Source organism: Mobula birostris, chromosome 30, assembly GCF_030028105.1.
Source record: "Mobula birostris isolate sMobBir1 chromosome 30, sMobBir1.hap1, whole genome shotgun sequence".
In the NCBI taxonomy this organism is placed as follows: Eukaryota; Metazoa; Chordata; class Chondrichthyes; order Myliobatiformes; family Myliobatidae; genus Mobula; species Mobula birostris.
Genome location: NC_092399.1, coordinates 4,086,325 through 4,110,906, shown reverse-complemented (window position 1 = coordinate 4,110,906; position 24,582 = coordinate 4,086,325). Strand labels below are relative to the sequence as shown.

The window sequence follows — 24,582 nt, the reverse complement described above, 5'->3', positions numbered from 1 at the left end:
GTCCCGCAGACCCCCTGCTTACTGGTAAGGCTCCATGGCATAAAAAAGATTAGGAACCCTTGCCCTAGAGACTGCTGTTTATGAAAATCCCCAGAGATCAGCAGTTTCTGATATTCTCAAGCCACCCCATCTGGCACCAACCATCAATCCACGGTCAAAGTCACTTAGGTCACATTTCTTCCCCATTCTGATGTTTGGTCTGAACAACCACTGAACCTCTTGACCATGTCTACATGCTTTTATGGGCCAGCTGGTGGTGTAGTGGCATCAGCACTGGATTTCAAGGCAGAAGGTCCTGAGTTCAAACCCAGCCAGGTCCCGACCTGGGCAGCAGCAGTATCTGTGCGGAAGAAAGGCCTGGCAATCTACTTGCCATGAAGACCCTATGGTCCATGAGGTCATGATGAGTTGGACTTGACGTAACGACTGAACAACAACAAACATGTTTTTATGCATTGAGTTGCTGCCACATGACAGACTAATTAGATATTTGCTTTAACGAGCAGATGTCCATGTGTACCTAATAAAGTGGCCATTGAGTGTACGAGTGTTACAACTAATAGCAGAGATTATGAATAGTCACACTGTTCGCTAGTTCATAACTGGTCAACTCATCATCGTAGCTTGTCACAGCAGACAGCCACTCTAGTCTTGTTTGGTTGATGTTGAGCAGGTCAGTGTCAGCTGAATCAGGTGAGAGTGGGCAGCTGCGCAGAACGTGTTCAATGTTCTGCACCCTTTCACCACACTCACAGGATCCGCTGGTCTTTAAACCCCACTTCACCAGATTGTCTCCCGTCCTACAAACTCCCGCTCTCGCTCTGTTGAGAGTGCCCCACTTCCGTCTGTCAAGCAGTGCCTCGTCTGGCAACGTTTCTGTGGGGTCTGGCACTGTATTGTTTGGTGGGGTTCTGGCTTCTGTTTGTTGCCAGAGGTCAATCCTGTATGTTTGGGGGGATGTTCCGTGCGGATGTTCCTCCACTGTAGCAAAGCTTTTCCTCGATTTTAGACGGGTGGAAACTGGCACATGGTGATTGTAGTGGGTGCCGTGGATCCGAGTTCTGTTTACCTTTTCCAGTTTTTGTTGTAGTGTGCCTTCGGATCTCTGGGGGAGCAATGCCTGCAAGTCTGTAAATGGGTCGAGTCAGGAATGTTCACGCCGTGACCGTTAATCCCAAAGGGAGACCAATCCTAACATTACGCGTCAGACCAAGTGACCCAGTGGGCGGTAAAAGGATAAAAGGATAAACTGGTCAACTGAAACAAGCTTGATGATGAGGCATAGATCGAGTGGTTAGCCGGAGACTTCTTCCCAGAGTGGAATTATAAGGTGATTGAAGGAAAGTGCAGGGCATGGGTGGTAGTAGAGGCAGATACATCAGGGACATTTAAGACTCTCTTAAGATTTATTTATTTATTGAGATATAGTGCCGAATAGGCCCTTCTGGCCTTTTGAGCTGCGCCGCCCAGCACCCCTGAGTTAACACAAACCTATGGGACGATTTACAATGGATGATGGAAAGTGGATGACAGAAAAGTGGAGGGCTATGTCAGAAAGAAAGGTTAGATTGATTAAAATGTTGGCACAACACTTTAAAGGGCCTATACTGTGCTGCAGTGCTTTATGATGACAATAATATGAAAACATGCCCAAAGGAACAGTCAGGATAGAACAAAAATACATCAGATTTATCAGATCCCTCACTTACCTCCAGTGTGGTTGATACAATCTTTTCTACAGAAGAAAAATAAGCATCCCATAAGAACTGGGTGTGTTGTCGGAATGCCAAGATTTTGTCGTTGTCAATGGACCTGACTGTTGATGGAATCTAAAAAATAGACAAAGAGAAGCATTAGTCCAACCTGCAAAATCAGGAACAGACAATTAATGTGTTCACCTCTTACTGTTAACTTGCTTTTCCTCCTTGTTTGAAGAGAATTTGTACGTCACCAAAGACACTCAGATTTCTGTGGATGTATTATGTAGAACATTCTAACTGGCTGCATCAACATCTGGTTTGGAGAGGCCACTGCACAGGATTACAAAAAGATACCAAACTCACCCAGCTCCATCATGAGCACTGACCTTCAGCATCCAGAACACCTTCAAGGAGCGATGCCTCAGAAAGGCAGCTTCCAGCATTAAGGACCCCATCACCCAGGGAATGCCCTCCTCTCATTGCTACCAGCAAGGAGGAGGTAGAGGAGCCTTCATGTTTCAGGAACAGCTTCTTACCCTCCATCAGATTTTTGACTGGACAATGAACCCGTGAACACTATGTCAGTATCTACTTTTTCTTGTAATTTATTGCTTTTATTGGAAATAATTTGGAAAATGTATTGCTCGAGTGATTGTTGGTTGAGTTGAGCTGTTCTCTTATCTTGGCTGTTAACAGTGCACTGATGTTGTCTCCTCGTATGGTGAGAAATCGTTTGCAGATGAGTTGCTGATATTGGAAAACAACGAAACACAACCACAGTTTTTATTATTATCTGTTGCAATGTACTGCTGCAGCAAGGCAACAAGTTTCACCACATATGCCAGTGATATTAGACCATAAGACCTTAAGATATAGGAGCAGAATTAGGCCATTTGGCTCATTGAGTCTGCTCTGCCATTTCGTCATGGCTGATCCATTTTCCCAGATCTGTTAAACCCTATTCTGATTCTGGGATTTGACCTGCGGCGCCCAGGCACCAGCAACGTCACGGGTAACTTATGTCCCATTACTTATTTGCTGCTCCGTGATCTCTGAGCTTCAGGAGGTTCTGGGCAGAATAGGTCTTTGATGCCAGCAGATGAAACACTAAGTCGCAGCGTTGCTCCTGAAGCAGAATTCATGTGTTGATGTGGGGATTGAAAGCAAAAAAAAACCCTTCTGTTACCAGGCAGACTGCGTTGACATAGAAATGACCAGAGACAAGCCTGGACATTACAATCAATGTTTACTTATTTTAATCTGATCATAGGTTTGAGACCTTCCATTGGTCAAGGTCAACAATGGATACTGCATTCCAGTTGTCTATTTGATACTCCAAGGGATCACATCCTTGGCATGGGGTTTGGAGGCTTCCATGCCTCAATGACCCAGAGAGCTGTGTTGGCTGGAGTCAGGGCCTTGTGCTTTGATTCTTGGTAGGGTCACCCATGTCAAACAAGTCAAATAGGTCTGTTAGAGGCCAGACTAAGAGTGGACAACCTGCCCTCGAGGTGTGGGGGTTAAACTCAGGGCTAACAACTCTGTCAGATCCAAAAACATAACTGTTACGGAAACAGCAATGTAGATGGAGGATGCAAACACGCGCAATTCTGCAGATGCTGGAAATTCAAGCAACACACACCAAAGTTGCTGGTGAACGCAGCAGGCCAGGCAGCATCTCTAGGAAGAGGTACAGTCGACGTTTTGGGCCGAGACCCTTCGTTAGGAGGACCTTCATTGCTGCCCTAAGCTGCAGCGGCGTAAAGGGCAGTAAGTGAGCTTCTATATGATACACAAGCTAGTATACAGTCCGATACGGAGAACAAGCTTTTGACAATGTAGCCGGCTCCCCTCTCCATGCAGCTCAGAAACCCAAAGGAACGGCAGAGACTGACGCAGTTTGGCAACTGCAGCACCACAGGGGTTGCCAGTCAATGCTGAACTAAATGTCCGACTGCCTTAGGGATTCCAGCTGCAGATTTTTCCTCAGGGTTTACTCCTGAAGCTTTCCTTGTGAGTGGGTATAGCTGCAAGGCAGCGGAGGTTTGAGATTGTTGTTTTCCATCTCCTAGATGAGCTGCCAACCATGGCTGACGAGCCCCATCTGCCAAAATATCATAAGTAAGGAAACACTTAATAAAGATAAATAATTAGCAATCAACAATATCTGCTCCATTTGCAGCACAGAGTTGCCATCTATCAGGATGGGGTCACTCAACTGCTTTCATCTGGATTACAGCAAGCTGTGAACTACTCACTTGATAAGGCACAGGGAGCATCAGCATTACATATGAGTTTAGCTTGACACTGGGACTTGAACCCATGACCTACCTCAGATGCAATTGGCCCCTCACTGAACTGTGTCTCATACCACTAATGAAAGGAGTATTACAGCTGAAGTGCTTGGATCCATCTCCAAGTTTGGACTGCATTAGCTGATTGCCCATGTAGTCCTATTAGGCAGTCCTTTGGGATTGAGGGTGATGACTTGCTTCTACTCCAGTTATATGTGTTCTGAGTCATCTGATAAAACCAACGAGGGAACCAGGGACACCTTCTTAGGTGGAGCAGGAGGTGTCAGGTAGGCAGCTAGTTTGGATGTGGTGGGCTTCCACTGTTTAGACCATAAGACCATAAGACAAAGGAGCAGAAGTAGACCATTCGGCCCATCGAGTCTGCTCTGCCATTTTATCATGAGCTGATCCATTTTCCTATTTAGTCCCACTGCCCGCCTTCTCACCATAACCTTTGATGCCCTGGCTACTCAGATACCTATCAATCTCTGCCTTAAATACACCCAATGACTTGGCCTCCACTGCTGCCCGTGGCAACAAATTCCATAGATTCACCACCCTCTGACTAAAAAAATTTCTTCGCATTTCTGTTCTGAAAGGGCACCCTTCAATCCTGAAGTCATGCCCTCTTGTACTAGACTTCCCCATCATGGGAAACAACTTTGCCACATCCACTCTGTCCATGCCTTTTAACATTCGAAATGTTTCTATGAGGTCTCCCCTCATTCTTCTAAACTCCAAGGAATACAGTCCAAGAGCGGACAAACGTTCCTCATATGTTAACCCTCTCCTTCCCGGAATCATTCTAGTGAATCTTCTCTGTACCCTCTCCAACGTCAGCACATCCTTTCTTAAATAAGGAGACCAAAACTGCCCACAGTACTCCAAGTGAGGTCTCACCAGCGCCTTATAGAGCCTCAACATCACATCCCTGCTCCTATACTCTATTCCTCTAGAAATGAATGCCAACATTGCATTCGCCTTCTTCACTACCGACTCAATGTGGACCTTCTTCCCTTCCTTGTTCTTTATGCGGGGATTGGAGGTTTTCAATGATATCTCAAATGCTCTTTGAGCAACCTTCGGAATTGGTGGGAATATTGTATTGTTTTCAAGGAAGCTCGGCGCCAATCCTGAAATGTTCTCCTCTGACCGACTGGCAATCCCTTCCAGTGACAGAGCTCAGCACTCCGAATCAAGCATGTGAGCGGCTTGCATAACGGAGCTGACTAAGTGTATCTAGAACCTCAGTACTGGGCATGATGCCTGAGTAAGGATGCCCGCACTGGCTCCCTTCTCCTTTTGACGGAATTTGCCAGGAGACCATTCATAGTACCTATCAAGCACCTTGAGAGACCCACTGTAGGCAATCCAGAAACAGATGAAAAGAGGGAAAACTGCTGCCGGTAGGCGTTGAGTATTGTGCGAAGTTGTATATATACTTTTCCCCAATTGACCAAAGGCTGTGCTGCTAATGGTGAATTTCAGCATTGATGTCCAGCTTTACAGAATTGCGACTTCTGCTATTTCAAGAAGTGGTCCATGTTTTCCAGACTTAGGTACAAACCTATATTGACCATGGATGGTGCTGCCCATCAGGGTGGGTTGGTAAGAGACATTCTGTCATGGAGTACATTGGCAATGACTGAACCCAACTTTGGAGGAACAAAACACTCCCATGTAGGGATGAAAACATAGGTTTATACACAGGAATTCCAGCAGAACATCAGTGTTTCGACTGAGTGACATCACGAGACGAATCTTTCTCGAAACAAGGACACTGCAATAAGCGTTAATCCGGAGTCCACTTTATATAGTCACAGAACACGGGAAGCCCATGCCAGTCAAAATAAACCTGACAAAATTAAACTGGAAGACAACACTTAGCAAGTACAGGTGTTCTAGAAACCTTAGAGCCCAAAGCTCTATGGATCGCTGCACAGTCTTGCAGGGTTCATGACACCTTTGAGTGTTCCCTGTGAGACCTCCCTGGAGTTGCCACAGCCATTGTTCCATTTCTTGAAGTTGATCATGACTATGGCATCTATCAGATCTGGTATATCCTCGTGCACTTTGGCCAGCTGGTAAAATGAGGAACAATTTAGAAGAGTTTTCATAGTCTCCACAGAGCAAGCCTCTCCATCAAGAATAATAATATAATAATAAGGCATCCGTTAGCCTTGCGAGACCATGGATCTGCGCCCGGGCAAGGTTGTATGGAAGGCTGGCAGTTGCCCATGCTGCAAGTCTCCCCTCTCCATGACACCGATGTTGTCCAAGGGAAGGGCATTAGGACCCATACAGCTTGGCAACAGTGTCGTCGCAGAGCAATGTGTGATTAAGTGCTCAAGGACACAACACGCTGCCTCAGCTGGGGCTCGAACTCATGACCTTCAGGTCACTAGTCGGATGCATTAACCACTTGGCTGCGTGCCCAACATCAAGAATAAACTAGTCTGTTATCTCAATGACTCCTGTGTGAGAGCAGTGAAAACGGTTTGTTCACTGTAATGTCAAACCAGTGCAAACACCTAGTGTGGAAGCTCTGGATGAGGCTCTGAAGGACTCTTAATGTCCTCGGAAAAATCTCTGGATCAACTCCTTGGAATGTTTCTCTGAGGGGGGCAGGGAATGGGAGTGGAGTTGAAAGCCAATCCTCCAGAGTGTCTTCCTTGTCACAGTGGCTAAGGGCACAGCCTTCTGGCAAGGCTTAGTTAGCTGGGAAAAATTAGGAAGCCTTATTCTGATGGGATCCTTTCCCTGATAAGACATTTCGCATGCAGTCATTTCAGAACAATAACTCAGCTTCATCAGGTAGACAGGCAGAAGACCTTGTGATGGCATCCCTGGTACAAGCACAGGTACCTGTTAGACTATAATCGTCACCTGAGCAAGAGGTCATACAGCTGTCCGCATGAAGCTTGACATGGCAGGAACCAGCAACTGTTGGACGACAACAATGTGATTTCCTGCAAATGAGTGTCACAGAACATCTATAATGACCCGAAGTTCACTGTGACTGCACATGTGAAAAGACCTAGAACTGGCTTGAGCAGAATGACCAGGAGATTCTGGAATTAATTAACCACAAGCATGAGGTGGTCCCGGATTGGAACGTCTTTTCTTTCTTCAAAGCTGCCCCGATGCACCTGAACTTAGAGGTCCAGCACAAAACCCATCACCTAAAGAACAGTTGATGAGTATGAAGGACGTCGGAAGGTTGGCATCGCACTGACAGCCATGCTGTGGGCAGGTTCTTCGAGGTCAGTTAGAGTCCACATACCCAAGGCCCCATCTCACTGAGAGTGAAAAGCTGAAGTGTACTACCGAGGACATTGAGTCAGTGACCCTGGGTGGAGTAGTGCACTCTCTGGAGCAGTGACTTTATCATTGAAATGTGTGCCCTTTACTCCATCTCAAAATAACACATCACATCCAGTCAATCTGGCACTCCTGATCAAAATAAACATGCTGTACGAGCCATACCCAACTAAAAGTCAAGTCCTTAGCAGCAGACAGTGTCCCAGCTTAATTTCTAAACTCTGGCTAGAGTCAGAGTCATAGAGTACTACAGCACAGAAACAGGCCCTTTGGCCCATCTAATCTCTTCAATGTTGCAATCTGACGTGCGTCACCATCTCTGCTGGCAGCTCGTTCCACGCTTGCTCCAGCCCCTGCGTGAAGAAATTTCCCTCAATGTCCCCTTAAGTCAGGGGTCCCCAACCTTTTTTTGCACCGCAGACCGGTTTAATATTGACAATATTCTTGTGGACCGGTCGACCGGTGGGACGGTGTTCAAGTAGGGTTAAACTCGCCTCAGCGTGTCTTTTACAGTCAGGGTTGCCAACTTTCTCACTCCCAAATAAAGGACAAAAGTAGCAGTCAAATCCCGAGACACTTTACCCCAACGAAGACTACCATGACCATGAAGCCTTGCGCGGGCACCTGTGTGCACATGCGTGTACGTGTCGATTTTTTCCCCCACCAATCCGTTGTGCCTTCATCTTCTCGACTATACTGTACATACATTATTAATACTTTATATAGGCTGTGTATTTATCATATCATTCCTGCTTTTACTATATGTTAGAGTTATTTATTTTCGGTCTTATGTGTTATTTGATATGATTTGTTAAGTTATTTTTTGGGTCTGGGAACACTCAAAACTTTTTCCCATATAAATTAATGGTAATTGCTTCTTCGCTTCACACCATTTTGGCACAAAAGGTTTCATTGGAACGCTCTAACTTAGCGGGGGAAATTCAGGACAAACCAATTTAGCCCAATATATGGGATGTCCCGGCAAATACGGGACAGTTGGCAACCCTATGTTCAAGTTCAACAGTGCGTGACAGGGAATGAGGAAAGGTGCAGCTGACTCATATTGTTTCCTCATGGCCCAGTAGCACATGTTTTGCGGCCCAGTACCAGTCTGTGGCCAGTGGTTGGGGACCGCTCCCTTAAGTATTTCACCTTCCACCCTTACCCTATGATCTCCAGTTCTAATCTTATCTAGCCTTGTGGAAAAAGACTGCTTACATTTATCCTATCTATACCGCTCATAATTTTGTATACCTCTGTCAAATCTTCCCTTATTTTCCTCCACTGAGGAGAACTCGAGTCAGAGAGCCAGTCTCATCATTCACAGCGACACGCACAAATCACCAGAGAAGCAGCTCGACATTTGGAGCTGAGAACCTTCATCAGGACTGGAAAGGAAGGGGGAAGAAGCCAGAGTAAGGTGGTGGGGAGTGGAAGGAGCTGGCAGGTGATAGGTGGAGTCAGATGAGGAGGAAGGTAGGTGAGGGGGAAGGTAGGTGGGTGGAGAAGGTCGTGAGAAGCTAGGAGGTGATAGGTGAAAAAGGTAAAGAGCTGAGTAAGAAGGAATCTGATAGGAGAGGAAAGTGGATCATGGGATAAACAGAAGGAGGAAGGGCATCTGTGTATTAATGAGCTCATTACTTCTGCAATTAGAAATGGGTAAAATCATGAATTTTCCCTGAAGCCTCTCCAGGTGAAAACTGCACAGGAGAGGGACGATGGAAGGCTGAGCTCTTATAATCAAACACAGGCTGTACTGACGCTTAGAGAATCTGCAGCGGGAGGAGGCATAAGAAGGCGTAGCTTCTGTCAATAGTCGCAAAGAGTTAGAGGGACCCATCAGTACAGGGGAAGGCAGCGAGCAAAACTCATCAATATTGACCTGATGAAAAGCAATGACAAAACACAAGGATGGTTTTGTCCGAACTGACAGAGTGTGATTGAATAAAGAATGTGTGAAGTGTACTGTGAAATTGATGCTTGACAGGCTGATTGAAAGATTCAGCCCTGTGCTCCACCTTCTATTAACTCATCATTGCAATAAAGGTGTCCTCCGATCACTGAGGGAAGAGATGCTGGCTAGAACAAAAATATTCGGACTGGGAAACACATTCAGTAAAGATGAAAAATTATTCTGGGGTATATGGGGACAGAGTAAAATGAAAAAAAAGTCAACAACCCTTAGATTACAAAGAATAAAAGTCATGATTTAATTTACCAGGTACAACTATTGCATTAAGAAACACTGGCCAACCTAACCCTACTGTACTCCTGCAGAGACTGAGGTACATGAAAACCGCACACCGGCCCAACTAAAATATAGATTCTGGATTAAATCATCATTTCCCTACCAGATTTCCTTTTTTTCTTTTTATCCCCCTATGATTGGAGGTTGCTATCCTTTAACACTATTGTTTTTATATTTTAAAAATGTTACCTCGAATAACAGAAAATGCCAGGAAGAAACAAAGAATGCCAAGAAAGCTTGTCAGCAAGGGATCCAGATGACTGAAGTATCTAGATGAACTTGAAACCAACCACCATGGAAGGTATTCATTCACAGTCACTGCTGGTGTTGATAGACAAGAACTTGGTTGAAATAGAGTTCAGAACCAGACCAGGTCCAAGTGAGAATACTGCTATGTCCTTCTTGGGCACACCCTTGGGATCAGGCATGACTTACTTTCACTCCAGTTCTGTGTGCTATGGTGACCAATGAAATGAATGTGGAAGCCACTTCCTCTTCCACAGATGGATGAGGAGCTGTCTTTTGGGATAGACGAGCGGGTAGTTAGTGAAGTGGAGTGTTCCTTATATCATTCAAGGTCGCTTTTTGTCTGCTCCTGATGTATGGATTCATCCTGATTGCTGACCATTTTATCTGACTACCCACTCGCCCTAAAAGCTGATTGTTCATGTCCCTCCATTCTGGCTGCCTGACCTGCTGAGTTCCTCCAGCGTTTCATGCGTGGCAGAGATATGAGAAGTGGTCCTCACTTCTCAGGGCTGGTTTTCTGAGAATGGTGTTGTATAATTGGTAAAAGACCGTCGGGTACCATGGACATTGTGTACAAGGCCCATCGTCATGTCAAGGATGGCATGGAGCTTGATTGAGGAGCACTCACACACACAAGCACTCTCCACATGTTACAGCTCAGTTACGGAGGTTGGCGAGATCCAGTCCACTCCTAACTCACCTGCAGTAGGAGCCTCTCATCGCCCACCACAACAGCTTTACTCCAGTCGATAACGTCAGAGAACGGCAGCTCCCAGCCATTACTGAGCAGAACTGGAATGCAAGCAGCCTAGAAGAAAGCAGAGACATCACAAACATAACTGAACCTCTGCTGTCTTATGTATTTATATTTATTGTGCCTTTATCTTATTGTGTATTTTTGTGTGCAACAGATCAGAAGTAACAATTACTTAACTCTCCGTTACACTTGTGTATTGGAAATAGCATGAAACAATCTTCAATCTTCTTCCACTTCCCCTCATATACAGACATTTCTATGTCTAGCATCCCTTTATAGACAAATAATTAATTATGTATTTATATCTAATGTGTTTTTAATATTATTGTGTTCTTTCTTTTATTGTGTTTTATGTTGCATCTGATCCAGAATAACAATTATATCATTTTTCTTTACACTTGTGTATTGGAAATGACGTTGAACAATCTTTAATCTTAATTCTCGAATCTGGAGCATGGTTCTCAGTCAATGTAAAGAACATTAAGTGTTTTCAGTTCATTACATATGCTTGAATAAAGTCACACAACATCTGTTCTTTTGTATTTTAGAAGCAACCATCCTAAATAACTGACTTCAGACTGAATGGTGCAGTTACCTGGCTTTGACCTGCAGCGTGAAATATCATAATTAGATCCGAGAGGAACATGGCTGTTGCAGCCACCTGATGCACAAATGGCATATGAAGGGTTCCACAGCATGTGACTGTGGCAAACTCGATTAAACTGTGCACCACATAACAACAGCTTTTCTTCTACTCAAGTGTGATTGTGCAGTACTGAAAGAAACTCCAGCCAACCTTTTAAAAGCAGTCATAAACAACAAGGGATTCTACAGCAGTCTGCTCACTGTCATCGATGTGAAATGCACTATCAATGAAACAGTCTCCCATATTGGCTCACGAACTTAATAGATTAGGAACTGAAACTTCCATTATTTGTAACTGTCACCTTATGGTCTCTTATACGGTGGGCTGTGCATTTACCAACTCCGCCACGGACAGTCCCAAGCCCAGCTGTGAAAGAAGGAAGGTTGGACATGGAGCAAGCAATCCCATCTCATGAAAAACAAGAGCTCCATCAATGCTAACAGAAGCTTTGAAGACCTCACTCCTAGGAGAGGAAGGATCTTCGCTCCTATGTCTTTCCTACAAGAAGGTAACCAAAACTATATACTGTACAAAACTCTAAGTGTGGTCTCACCAATAACTTATATAACTTCAACATATTGTCCCTACCTGGAACCTCGGTGCCCTGACTGATGAACACCAGCATAATAAATCCCTTCTGCACTGTCTTGTCTACATGCTTGGCCACATTCAGCAAACTTTACACTGGTACTCTCAGGCCCCGCTGTTCCACAACGCTTGTCAGTGCCCTGCCACTCACTGCACAGGCCTTACCTTGGTTTTGACTGTCCAAAATGCATCACCCCACATTCATCTAAATCCAAATACACTTGCCATTCCTCTCCCCATCTTCCTTACAGATCAAGATCTCTTTACAATTAAGTGTTATCTGCTCCACTATCGAGACCCCCAAACATGCTAATCACGTCATATGCCTTCACGTCCAAGTCATTTACATACATAATCAACAACAGACGGCAAGGCCTCCAATTCCTCCAAGAGAACCACAATCTTGTCGGGGTTTGGAGGCTTGCATGCCTCAATGACCCAGACAGCTATGTTTGCTGGACTCAGGGCTTTGTGTTTTGACTCTTGGTAGGGTCAGCAATGCCAAACAGATCAAAGGGTAGAGGCCAGACTAAGAGTGGTCCACCTGTCCTCCAGGTTCGGAGATTCAGCTCAGGGCTAACAACCCTGACTGGTAAAACAAAACAGCTACAGAAACAGCGATGAATCCTTCTGCATGTGAGTGTGACGCTATTCCCGAGACTCCACCCAGGACTTGTATGACTGACGGTAGCGAAGACCGAAAGGAAGCCTACTGACATGATGAAGGAAGCCCTGAACACTGGCAGAGATGGAAGACCTTCATTGCTACCCTAAACACCAGCAGCAAAATGGCCAGAAAGAAAGAAAAATCCTTCAGTTGGAGAATGAAACTTTAGCCTTCACCTTCAGTTTTCTATCATTGAGCCAATTTTGAATCCACCTCACTAGCTTCCCCTGAGTCCTAAGTGACCAAACCTTCCAGGTTAGCCTCCCATGTGGGACTTTATCAAAGGCCTTATTAAAGTCCATATTGACAATAACCACTGCTCTATCTTCAACTATTCCCACAATTATCTCTTCAAAAAACTTCAAAAGATTTGTCAGGGAATGACAAATTTATCATGGGAAATCTCCAAATTAATGGAAATTATGCTAAAATACTAATGGAAAGGAGAAGAGAGAAAAAACTTATTCAAACTGTTTTTTGTTGAATGTTTTTGTGAGCTTGAAGTGGGGGTTGAAAGGTAATTTCATCACATCACATGACCTTCTACTCTGAAACATCTTGACCCACATACTCATCATTGGCCATCCAAGAATTTCTATCCCTAGTTCCCCACAACTACATCAAATGGCTAGCAAATACTTAATGGTTTGTTACCTAAGTGAATACTTTTTGAAAGGCAAATAACCCATCTATCTCTGAGACTTGTGTAATTAATAAACATTTCTGCTGCTGTCTGTAAAGTGGCTTTACATTCTTCCCGTGACTGCGTGGGTTTTTTCCAGGTGCTGTGGTTTCCTCCCACAGTCCAAAGGTGTACTGGTTGGTAGGCTACCAACCAATACATCTTTGGACTGTCCCGTGATTAGGTTAGGGTCAAATTGGGGTTGCTGGATGGGACAGCTTGAAGGGCCGCAAGGGCCAATTCCACACTGTATCTCAATAAATAAATAGGTTCAAAGAAAATTTTAAGAATACTTCTATAATTAATGCTCATGAGTTAATTGAAGCAGAGCCTTAATCCTGTTCTTATCTTACAGAACTTTCTTGTTGGTATCCCCACTTGTCATGCGGAAGATTGGGGTTCAATTCCCCGATGGAGAAATGATCATTTTCAGACCACTGAACTCCCTGCCACCTCCCAGGTCTCATCACATATGAAGTGCCAGTAGCGTTATGCGATTTACTTTTCAACTTGTATCATATATGCACCTTATAATTTGTTAATTTATTTGTGGTAATATTACTTTATGTTAAAAGTTAAAAGTCCAAAGTTCAAAGTAAATTTATTACCAAAGCACATATATGTCATCATATACAACACTGAGATTCATTTTCTTGTGGGCATGCTTAGTAAATCTGTGGAATAATAACCGTAACAGATAAATGAAAGACTGCCCAAACTAGGGCATTCAACCAGAGTGCAGAAGACAACAAACTATGCAAATACAAAAAGAAAAAGAAGTAATAAATAAATAAATAAGAAGTAAGCATCAAGAACATGAGATGAAGAGTCCTTGAAAGGGAATCCATAGGTTGTGGGAACATATCCATGATTAAGCAAGTGAAGTTGAGTGAAATTATCCCTTTTGATTCAAGAGCCTGATGGTTGAGGGATAGTAATTGTTCCAGTGTTAAGGTGTGAGCTATATGTACTGTGTTGTGGAACTTGGTCTGGAGGAACATTGTCTTGTTTGGCAGTGTATATGTGTATGGTTGAATGACAATAAACTTCAACTTAACTTGAATCATTTCTGAGGCACTGGCAACTCTAACCCTTCTAAGTCAGGACACAACCAGTTTCAGCTTCATCAGGAGTGTCATGCTATCCGTCCCCGAGAGCAGAGAAATGCCAGGCATCATTTCATTTCAGATTTCCAGTATCTTTAAATTTCAATCCCAAGCAACATTTCTCACAGTGTTAGAAATACAGAGGCACTTGAAAAAGTGTTAAACACTTTCTGAGGCGTGAAATTGAGAGATAAGTGCAAGTCGTTTTGGGTCTTCCGAGAGGCTTAAATGAATGGTTAAAATTCTCAGAGAGTGCCAGAACCAAGGCTGGAACTGGGAACTAGGGAATCATGGATTGCCAACATTGGGCTCCAAATCCCCTTGTGGAATACGAAGGACAGAATATTAGGGGGTTGGAAAGGGTGGGGGACGCATACAATAAGTCTGGAACCTAAGATATCAGGAGCTAGAGAGTGAAATATGTACGGATGTTCAACAGAAATGAATGCCATTCTCTAATCAGGTACAAAGTTTAAAGTGAATTTATTATCACAATAAGCATATGTCACTATATACTATATTACCTGGAGATTCATTTTCTTACTGACATTCACCATGGAACAAAGAAATACAATAGAATGAATGAAAGAAATACACACACAATCAAATCAATTTGCAAAATAAGACAAACTGTGCGAATGTAACAAAAATAAATAATAGTAAAAAAAACAAACAAATAAATAAATAACACTGAGAACATGAGTTGTAGAGTTCTTGAAAGTGAGTCCATAGGTTGTGGCATCACACACAAAATACTGGAGGAACTCACCAGGCCAGGCAGCATCCGTGGAAAAATGTACAGTCAACGTTTCCAGCCAAAGGGTCTTGGCCCAAAATGTCAACTCTACTTTTTACCACAGATGCTGCCTGGCCTGCTGAGCTCCTCCAGCACTCTGTGTGTGTTGCTTGGATTTCCAGCATCTGCAGATTTTCTCTCGTTTGTCCATAGGTTGTGGAATCAGTTCAGTGTTGAGGTAAGTGAAATTATCCACACTGGTTCAGGAGCCTGATGCTTGGAGGACGTTAACTGTTCCTGAACCTGGTGGCGTGGGACCTAAAGCTCTTGTACATTTTTTTCAGATGGCAGCAGCGAGAAGAGAGCATGTTGTTGATGGTGGACCCCGATGATGGATGCTGCCTTCTTGTGGCAGAGCTCTTTGTAGACATAGTCCATGGTAGGGATGGTTTTACCTGTGGTAGACTGAGCTGGGCTAGGTTGGTGAATTCAGAGCCCTAAGGTCCCAGAAATAATTTGCAGATGAAATGTTTATTTTTGGTTGTTTGGTTGAAGGACAGTTAGCCAGGATATCAGAAGATGCATTTCCACTTTCAGTAATGGATGTGCTGTGAATATTGATGTCGCTTTCTTTCAATTTGACTGAAAAATAAAATTAGTCACTGACAATTTCCATTTCCTTGCCGGAAAGCTCTGTCAAATGCTGAACCAGCAGCAAGTTTCAAAACCACTGCTGTTGAACATTGTGGGCATGCTATGCTGTCGTTGGTATGTGTGGCAACACTTGCAGGCTGCCCCCAGCACAACCTTGGGTGTGCTGGTTGTTTATGTAAATGATGCATTTTATTGTTTTGATGTACTTCTTCGTGTTCTTCAGTCCATCAGCCCAACTGCAGAATAGGCAGTCAACAGCAGCTCAGCAGTGCTCTCTGTCCTGGCCCAATAGTACGTTGGCCAGCCCTGCTGCTTCTACTTTTACGACACAACTTCATTTGTCTTCGATGCAACAATCCTTCTCCCAGGAATGAGGTCTTTGGAGCTTCTGGTGTTCTTTCTGCAGCTCTGGGTTTTTACGGGATGGGGTTGCTAGTTTCATGGTCAACCCTCCTCCTCTTGGGGACATTCATGGTGGAGTTTGTTTCAATGTACATGTAAGTAAATCTGAATCTGAATCATTAACATTTGCAAAGAGGTACAAAATTAAAGATGCTTCAGTATCATACATGGGTTTGCTTTGCTCTTCAAAGCAATAATGCTGAGCTACCCCCTTTAGAAATCCCCGCTTTGACCCAGCTGAGTACTGCAGGCAATGATGGGTGGCATTAAAAATATGGCTAGGATGTAAGAGACTGTTTAAAAGATGCATAACTTCAGTTATACCAACAAACTGGGGTCTTCTTAAGGGGGAGATTTGACAGAGGTGCTGAGAAATTTGAAGGCGTAATTAAGAGGAAAAGTTTACTATTGGGAAAAAGGTCGGACTTCTGTGCTCCTGACTTGTACTTGCAGATTAGATGATGGAAGGGTGTCAGGAAGTGAATTTATTGATATTGGACACGACTCTCCGCCTCCAACCTCTTATAGCCACAATATTTATGGAGTAAATCCAGTTAAGGTTCTGGTAAATAAGACCCCCAAGATATTAATGATAGAGCCTATAAGCAGCAAGGCTGCAGAAGGACTTAAACAGATGAGGAGAATGGGGAAAGAAGCAGCAGATTGGAATACAGTGTGGGGAGTGTATGATCATGCACTTTGGTAGCAGGAACAAAAGTATAGACTATTTTCTAAATGGGGAGAAAATTCAAAAATCCGAGGTGCAAAGGGACTTGAGGGTCCTCATGCAGGAGTCCCAAAAGGTTAACTTGCAGGCTAAGTCGGTAGTGAAGAAGGAAAATGCAATGTTAGCATTCATTTTGAGAGAACTAGAATACGAAACCAAGGATGTAATGCTGAAGCTTTATAAGGCACTGGTGAGGCCTCACTTGGAGTATTATGAGCAGTTTTGGGTCCCTTATTTAAGAAAGAATGTACTGACATCGGACAGGATTCAGGGGAGGCTCATGAGAATGACTCCAGGAATTAAAGGGTTGTCACAGGGAAGCATTTGATGGCTCTGGGCCTGTACTGCTGGAATTTAGAAGGACAAGGGGGGTATCTCACTGAAAGTGATTAAATGTTGAAAAGCCATGATAGAGTGGATGTGAAGAGGATGTTTCCTTTGCTGAGGGAGTCGGGCAGCAGAGGGCACAGCCTTAGAACAGAGGGATGTCCATTTAGAATGGAGAGGAGGAGGAATTTCTTTCGCCATTGAGTAATGAATCTGTCCTGCCGAAACATCTCAGCCCGAAACGTCGACTGTGCTTTTTCCATAGATGTTGCCTGGCTGCTGAGTTCCTCCGGCATTTTGTGTGTGTTCAGTGACGAATCTGTGGAATTTGTTGCCACGGGAAGTTGTGGAGGCCCAGTCATTGGGTGTATTTAAGGCCGAGGTTGATAGGTTCTTGATTTGTCAGGGTGTGAAAGGTTACTGGGAGAAGGCAGGAGAAGAGGGTTGAAAGGGAAAATGGACCAGCCATGATGAAAGAGCAGAGCAGATATAACAGGGTGAATGGTCTAAGTCTTCTCCTATCTCTTATGATCTAATGATAAGGTAATTTAACATCATGAGGAATTGAGTAGATTCTCTCCTGGTGCTCTGTGATACAAATGTTACTGGACACTTTATCAGTGCATGCCTTGGTCTTACTGCATATAAGCATGGGCCGCCATAATTGCTAGGGGGTTATGAATTGAACATCGTGCAATCATCAACAAGAATCCCCACTTCTGACCTTATCATGGAAGGAAGCAGCAAAAAAGTCTGAGCCAAGGACATTGCCCTGAGAAATTCCTGTAATGACTTCCTGGTGTGGGTATGATTGATCTCTGACAACTGTAGGCAGCTTCCTTTTGACAAAGTTCAACTCCAGCCACTGAGTCCCTTTGATGTGGCAAACTATCACCTACATTGAAAATGAAAGTGATTTGGGATTGAAAATGAAAGTGTGGGCACGTGGCCAAGTGGTTAAGGTATTGGACTAGCGACCTGAAGGTTGTGAGTTTGAGCCCCTGCGGAGGGAACGTGTTGTGCCTTTGAGCAAGGCGCTTAATCACACATTGGTGTCGTGGAGAGGGGAGACTTGCAGCATGGGCAACTGCTGATCTTCCATACAACCTTGCCCAGGCCTGCGCCATGGAGAGTGAAGACTTTCCGGGCGCAGATCCATGGTCTCACAAGACTAACGGACGCCTTTTTTGGGATTGAAAGGCTTATCATAGGAGGAGCTTTTGATGGCTCTGGGCCTCTACTGACTAGAATTCAAAAGACTGAGGAGAGATCTCATTGAAACCTATCAAATGTTGAAAGGTCTTGTTGGAATGCGTGTGGAGAGGATGTTTCCTATGGTGGGGGAGTCTAGGACCAGAATAGCATGGACCAGACTGATCAGGCTTAGAATAGAGGGCCGTCCATTTAGAACAGAGAAGAGGAGGAAGTTCTTTAGCCAGAGAGTGGTGAATCTGTGGAATTCGTTGCCACAGGCAGTTACGGAGTCCGAATCATTGGGTATATTTAAGGCAGAGGTTCATAGATTATTGATCAGTCAGGGAATAAATGGAGAAGGGGGCTGAGAGGGAAATTGAATCAGCCTTGATGAAATGGCTGAGCAGACTCGATGGGCCAAATGGCCCAATTCTGTTCCTATATGTTATGGCCTTATTAAAAAAAAGTGTCCCTTTAAGGTTTCCAAGGAGTATAGAAATCTGTAAGGCCCCCTTCAAGAGGACGTGGGTGCTGAGGGGGGAAAAGAAGCATGCAGAACTGGGAATGGATGATTTTCTTATGTTAAGAAATTCACAGGAATAGAACTAAGACGGGTGAAAAGACTTAGTGTATAAATTACTATGATGTACAATGAATGGCCTACTCTACCTGTCCCTATTTCCGATCACAAAAGCTGGAAGAGTTATGATGTATGGGAAAAGCAAGCCAAGTTGGCAGTCCAGCAACACAGTGATTATGCTGTTGGTCTGGTGAGTACAAAGTGCTTTGATGATCATAGTCTCACTCCCAGGCAGGCTGAGGAGATATTACAAGACAATGTACAGGTCACATTGGGGAAATTCCTAATGAATCCAAGAAAATAGATCACCAAGTTCAAATTCAAATTTAGTTTACTGCCATTCTACTGTACGCATGTATACCACCAAATAAAACAATGGTCCTTCAGACCAATGTGTACAACACAGTATGTATAACTCACACACATAACACATACTGTATTATTAACACAAATAAAGTAACAAGCAATAAGGTGCACATACAATACAAATTAAAAAGTAAACAGTATAACGACTAGCGCTTCATTCGTGATGAGACCTGGGAGGTAGCAGGGATTTCAGTAGTTTTATGACCTGGGGGAAGAAGCTGTTTCCCATACTAACAGTTCTTGTTCTAATGCTACCATACCTTCCCTCACAGTGGGGGAGTCAAAGAGATTATTGAACAAATGAGAGGGATCACTGATAATGCTAAGGGCCAGGCAGTGGTGAATCTGTGGAATTCGTTGCCACAGACAGTGCATGCAGCACTCATATCTAATGGGGAAAGATCCTCTCAGCAGTCTTCACAATCCTTTGTAGGGACCATGGGAAGGGAGGGAGGAGGATTGGGGCAGGGGGCATAGGGTGGGAAATCGGAGGAGCTGACCGCAGAACAGTAAGTAAAGTATGAGGCAGTCGACTAATTCTTCAGGATGAAACGGAAACAGTGGGTTAGAGAATAATTGAACTGACTTTATTTTTTTACATCCTTCACGTTCATGAGAAGTAAAAATCTTTACATTACGTCTCCATCTAAATGTACAATGTGCTATCGTAGTAATTTATAACAAATAGAACAGTCAGTGTAATATAGAGTACACTCAAATCAGCGTGAGTTCATCAGTCTGATGGCCTGGTGGAAGAAGCTGTCCCGGAGCCTGTTGGTCCTGGCTTTTATGCTGTGGTACCGTTTCCCAGATGGTAGCAGCTGGAATAGATTGTGGTTGGGATGGCTTGGGTCCCCAATGATCCTACGGGCCCTTTTCACACACCTGTCCCTGTAAATGTCCTGAATCGTGGGAAGTTCACAACTACAGATGCACTGGGCTGTCTGCACCACTCTCTGCAGAGTCCTGCGATTAAGAGAGGTACAGTTTCCATACCAGACAGTGATGCAGCCAGTCAGGATACTCTCAATTGTGCCCCTGTAGAAAGTTCTTAGGATTTGGGGGCCCATACCAAACTTCCTCAACCATCTGAGGTGAAAGAGGCACTATTGTGTTGAGGAACTTGAAGCTGTTTACCCTCTCAACCCCAGATCCATTGATGTCAATAGGGGTTAGTCCATCTCCATTCCTCCTGTAATCCACAACCAGCTCCTTTGTTTTTGTGACATAGAGGGCGAGGTTGGTTTCTTGACACCACTGTGTCAGAGAGATGACTTCTTCCCAGTAGGCCAGCTCGTTATTGTTTGAGATAAGGCTAAACAATGTAGTGTCGGCGGCAAATTTAATTAGCAGGTTGGAGCTGTGGGTGATGATACAGTTATGGGTATACAAGGAGTAAAGGAGGGGTCTCAGTACGCAGCCCTGCGGGGCTCCTGTGTTGAGAGTCAGAGGGTTGGAGGTGAGGGAGCCCACTTTTACAACCTGCTGGCAATCTGACAGGAAGTCCAGGATCCAGCTACACCAGGCAGGGTCAAGACCTGCCTTGAACTAAAGTTCAAACAGAGAGAGAGAGAGACACACACACATATACACACACACACACACACACACACACACACACACACACACACACACACACACCGTGTTACCTGAAGAGATTCCAGAAATCGGAAAGAACCCAGTCTTCTCCCTCTAGGAACAAGGCAGAAAGTGGAATTGTGCAGCAGTTCCTGGTAGTCATACCTAGGGGTTAAAGACCAAAGCATAGCAAGTTAGGCTCTTAAATCTCAGTTAGCGGCGAAACTTGTGCCAATGCCCCGGTCCTCTGAGAACTCTGCACCATTCGATTTCTGATATTTTATGTTTTCCCCCAGTTTGGGTGGCTACATTTCTGTGCCAAGCTCATGAAATCTGGAATCATCTCTTAAAACATCCCTGCTTCTCTTTCATTCCCTGATACTCCTTCAACTCTTAAAACTGTAGCAAAACAGGAAAAGGTGGCAGGGCAGCTGTGGAAAGAGAAGCAGTTAACGGTTCGGGTGGAAGACATTTCATATTTCAAAAATGGTTGTGAAGGGATTCTCAAGGACAAGACAGGCTCTTCATAAATTCAACAGTTTCTTATAAATGACATACAGTATTTTCACCATCTGTTTAACCTCTTCTTTATGTCCCTTCCTGAACCCTTCTCTCATTCTTAAAGACGGTCCTCAAAACCATTCTCTTTGGTTGAGCCTTTTTCAGCCATAATAATACTGGGTGTCAATTTTATTGCAAAGTGCCTTGAAATGCTTTACTGCATAGTTATTAGATAAATACACAATGTTGTGGTTTGAGTTTTGTAATATATCCTCAGTATACAAGGTTCGAGTAACCCATTGGTCGGACGGGCCCCACAATGAGTTAGAGATACAGCGTAGAACGGCCCTTCTGACCCTTCGAGCTGCACTGCCCAGCAAACCCCGATTTAAGCCTTAACTAATCACGGGACAGTTTACAATGGCCAAATGACCTGCGGAACCAAAGGAAATGGGGGAGATCTTAAATAGGTTTTTTGCGTCTGTATTTACTAAGGAAACTGGCATGAAGCCTTTGGAATTGAGGGAATCAAGTAGTGAGATCATGGAAACTGTACAGATTGAAAAGGAGAAGGTGCTTGCTGTCTTGCAGAAAATTAAAGTGGATAAATCCCTGGGACCTGACAGAGTGTTCCCTCGGACCTTGAAGGAGACTAGTGTTGAAATTGCGGGGGCCCTGGCAGAAATATTTAAAATGTCGCTGTCTACGGGTGGGGTGCCAGAGGATTGGAGAGTGGCTCATGTTGCTCAGTTGTTTAAAAAAGGATCGAAAAGTAATCTGGGAAATTATAGGCCGGTGAGTTTAACGTCGGTAGTAGGTAAGTTATTGGAGGGAGTACTAAGAGACAGAATCTACAAGCATTTGGATAGACAGGGACTTATTAGGGAGAGTCAACATGGCTTTGTGCGTGGTAGGTCATGTTTGACCAATCTGTTAGAGTTTTTTGAGGAGGTTACCAGGAAAGTGGATGAAGGGAAGGCAGTGGATATTGTCTACATGGATTTCAGTAAGGCCTTTGACAAGGTCCCGCATGGGAGGTTAGTTAGGAAAATTCAGTCGCTAGGTATACATGGAGAGGTGGTAAATTGGATTAGACATTGGCTCAATGGAAGAAGCAAAAGAGTGGTGGTAGAGAATTGCTTCTCTGAGTGGAGGCCTGTGACTAGTGGTGTGCCACAGGGATCAGTGCTGGGTCCATTGTTATTTGTCATCTATATCAATGATCTGGATGATAATGTGGTAAATTGGATCAGCAAATTTGCTGATGATACAAAGATTGGAGGTGTAGTAGACAGTGAGGAAGGTTTTCAGAGCCTGCAGAGGGACTTGGATCAGCTGGAAAAATGGGCTGAAAAATGGCAGATGGAGCTTAATACAGACAAGTGTGAGGTATTGCACGTTGGAAGGACAAACCAAGGTAGAACATACAGAGTTAATGGTAAGGCACTGAGGAGTGCAGTAGAACAGAGGGATCTGGGAATACAGATACAAAATTCCCTAAAAGTGGCGTCACATGTAGATAGGGTCGTTAAGCGAGCTTTTGGTACATTGGCCTTTATTAATCAAAGTATTGAGTATAAGAGCTGGAATGTTATGATAAGGTTGTATAAGGCATTGGTGAGGCCGAATCTGGAGTATTGTGTTCAATTTTGGTCACCAAATTACAGGAAGGATATAAATAAGGTTGAAAGAGTGCAGAGAAGGTTTACAAGGATGTTGCCAGGACTTGAGAAACTCAGTTACAGAGAAAGGTTGACAACAGGAATTCTGCAGATGCTGGAAATTCAAGCAACACACATCAAAGTTGCTGGTGAACGCAGCAGGCCAGGCAGCATCTCTAGGAAGAGGTGCAGTTGACGTTTCAGGCCGAGACCCTTCGTCAGGACTAACTGAAGGAAGAGTGAGTAAGGGATTTGAAAGTTGGAGGGGGAGGGGGAGATCCAAAATGATAGGAGAAGACAGGAGGGGGAGGGATAGAGCCAAGAGCTGGGCAGGTGATTGGCAAAAGGGGATACGAGAGGATCATGGGACAGGAGGTCCGGGAAGAAAGACAAGGGGGGGGGGACTCAGAGGATGGGCAAGAGGTATATTCAGAGGGACAGAGGGAGAAAAAGGAGAGTGAGAGAAAGAATGTGTGCATAAAAATAAGTAACAGATGGGGTACGAGGGGGAGGTGGGGCCTAGCGGAAGTTAGAGAAGTCGATGTTCATGCCATCAGGTTGGAGGCTACCCAGACGGAATATAAGGTGTTGTTCCTCCAACCTGAGTGTGGCTTATCTTTACAGTAGAGGAGGCCGTGGATAGACATGTCAGAATGGGAATGGGATGTGGAATTAAAATGTGTGGCCACTGGGAGATCCTGCTTTCTCTGGCGGACAGAGCGTAAATGTTCAGCAAAGCGGTCTCCCAGTCTGCGTCGGGTCTCGCCAATATATAAAAGGCCACATCGGGAGCACCGGACGCAGTATATCACCCCAGTCGACTCACAGGTGAAGTTTTGCCTCACCCCAAAGGACTGTTTGGGGCCCTGAATGGTGGTAAGGGAGGAAGTGTAAGGGCATGTGTAGCACTTGTTCCGCTTACACGGATAAGTGCCAGGAGGGAGATCAGTGGGGAGGGATGGGGGGCACGAGTGGACAAGGGAGTTGTGTAGGGAGCGATCCCTGCGGAATGCAGAGGGGGGGGGGAGGGAAAGATGTGCTTAGTGGTGGGATTCTGTTGGAGGTGGCGGAAGTTACGGAGAATAATATGTTGGACCCGGAGGCTGGTGGGGTGGTAGGTGAGGACCAGGGGAACCCTATTCCTAGTGGGGTGGCGGGAGGATGGAGTGAGAGCAGATGTACGTGAAATGGGGGAGATGCGTTTAAGAGCAGAGTTGATAGTGGAGGAAGGGAAGCCTCTTTCTTTAAAAAATGAAGACATCTCCCTCGTCCTAGAATGAAAAGCCTCATCCTGAGAGCAGATGCGGCGGAGACGGAGGAATTGCGAGAAGGGGATGGCGTTTTTGCAAGAGACAGGGTGAGAAGAGGAATAGTCCAGATAGCTGTGAGAGTCAGTAGGCTTATAGTAGACATCAGTGGATAAGCTGTCTCCAGAGACAGAGACAGAAAGATCTAGAAAGGGGAGGGAGGTGTCGGAAATGGACCAGGTAAACTTGAGGGCAGGGTGAAAGTTGGAGGCAAAGTTAATAAAGTCAACGAGTTCTGCATGCGTGCAGGAAGCAGCACCAATGCAGTCGTCGATGTAGCGAAGGAAAAGT

General features: G+C 44.6%; 1 protein-coding gene across 1 annotated transcript in view; it reads right to left on the bottom strand.

Annotated features, from left to right (window-relative positions):
- Positions 1-24,582, bottom strand: part of LOC140190600 (exostosin-1-like) — a 343,177-nt gene that overhangs the window by 63,738 nt on the left and 254,857 nt on the right. The window contains exons 2-4 of the mRNA XM_072247298.1: positions 20,894-20,987; positions 10,513-10,620; positions 1,710-1,829 (exon numbers count right to left, since the gene is read on the bottom strand). Coding sequence (XP_072103399.1) covers positions 1,710-1,829; positions 10,513-10,620; positions 20,894-20,987 — 322 coding nt within the window. The remainder of the gene's footprint in view (positions 1-1,709; positions 1,830-10,512; positions 10,621-20,893; positions 20,988-24,582) is intronic.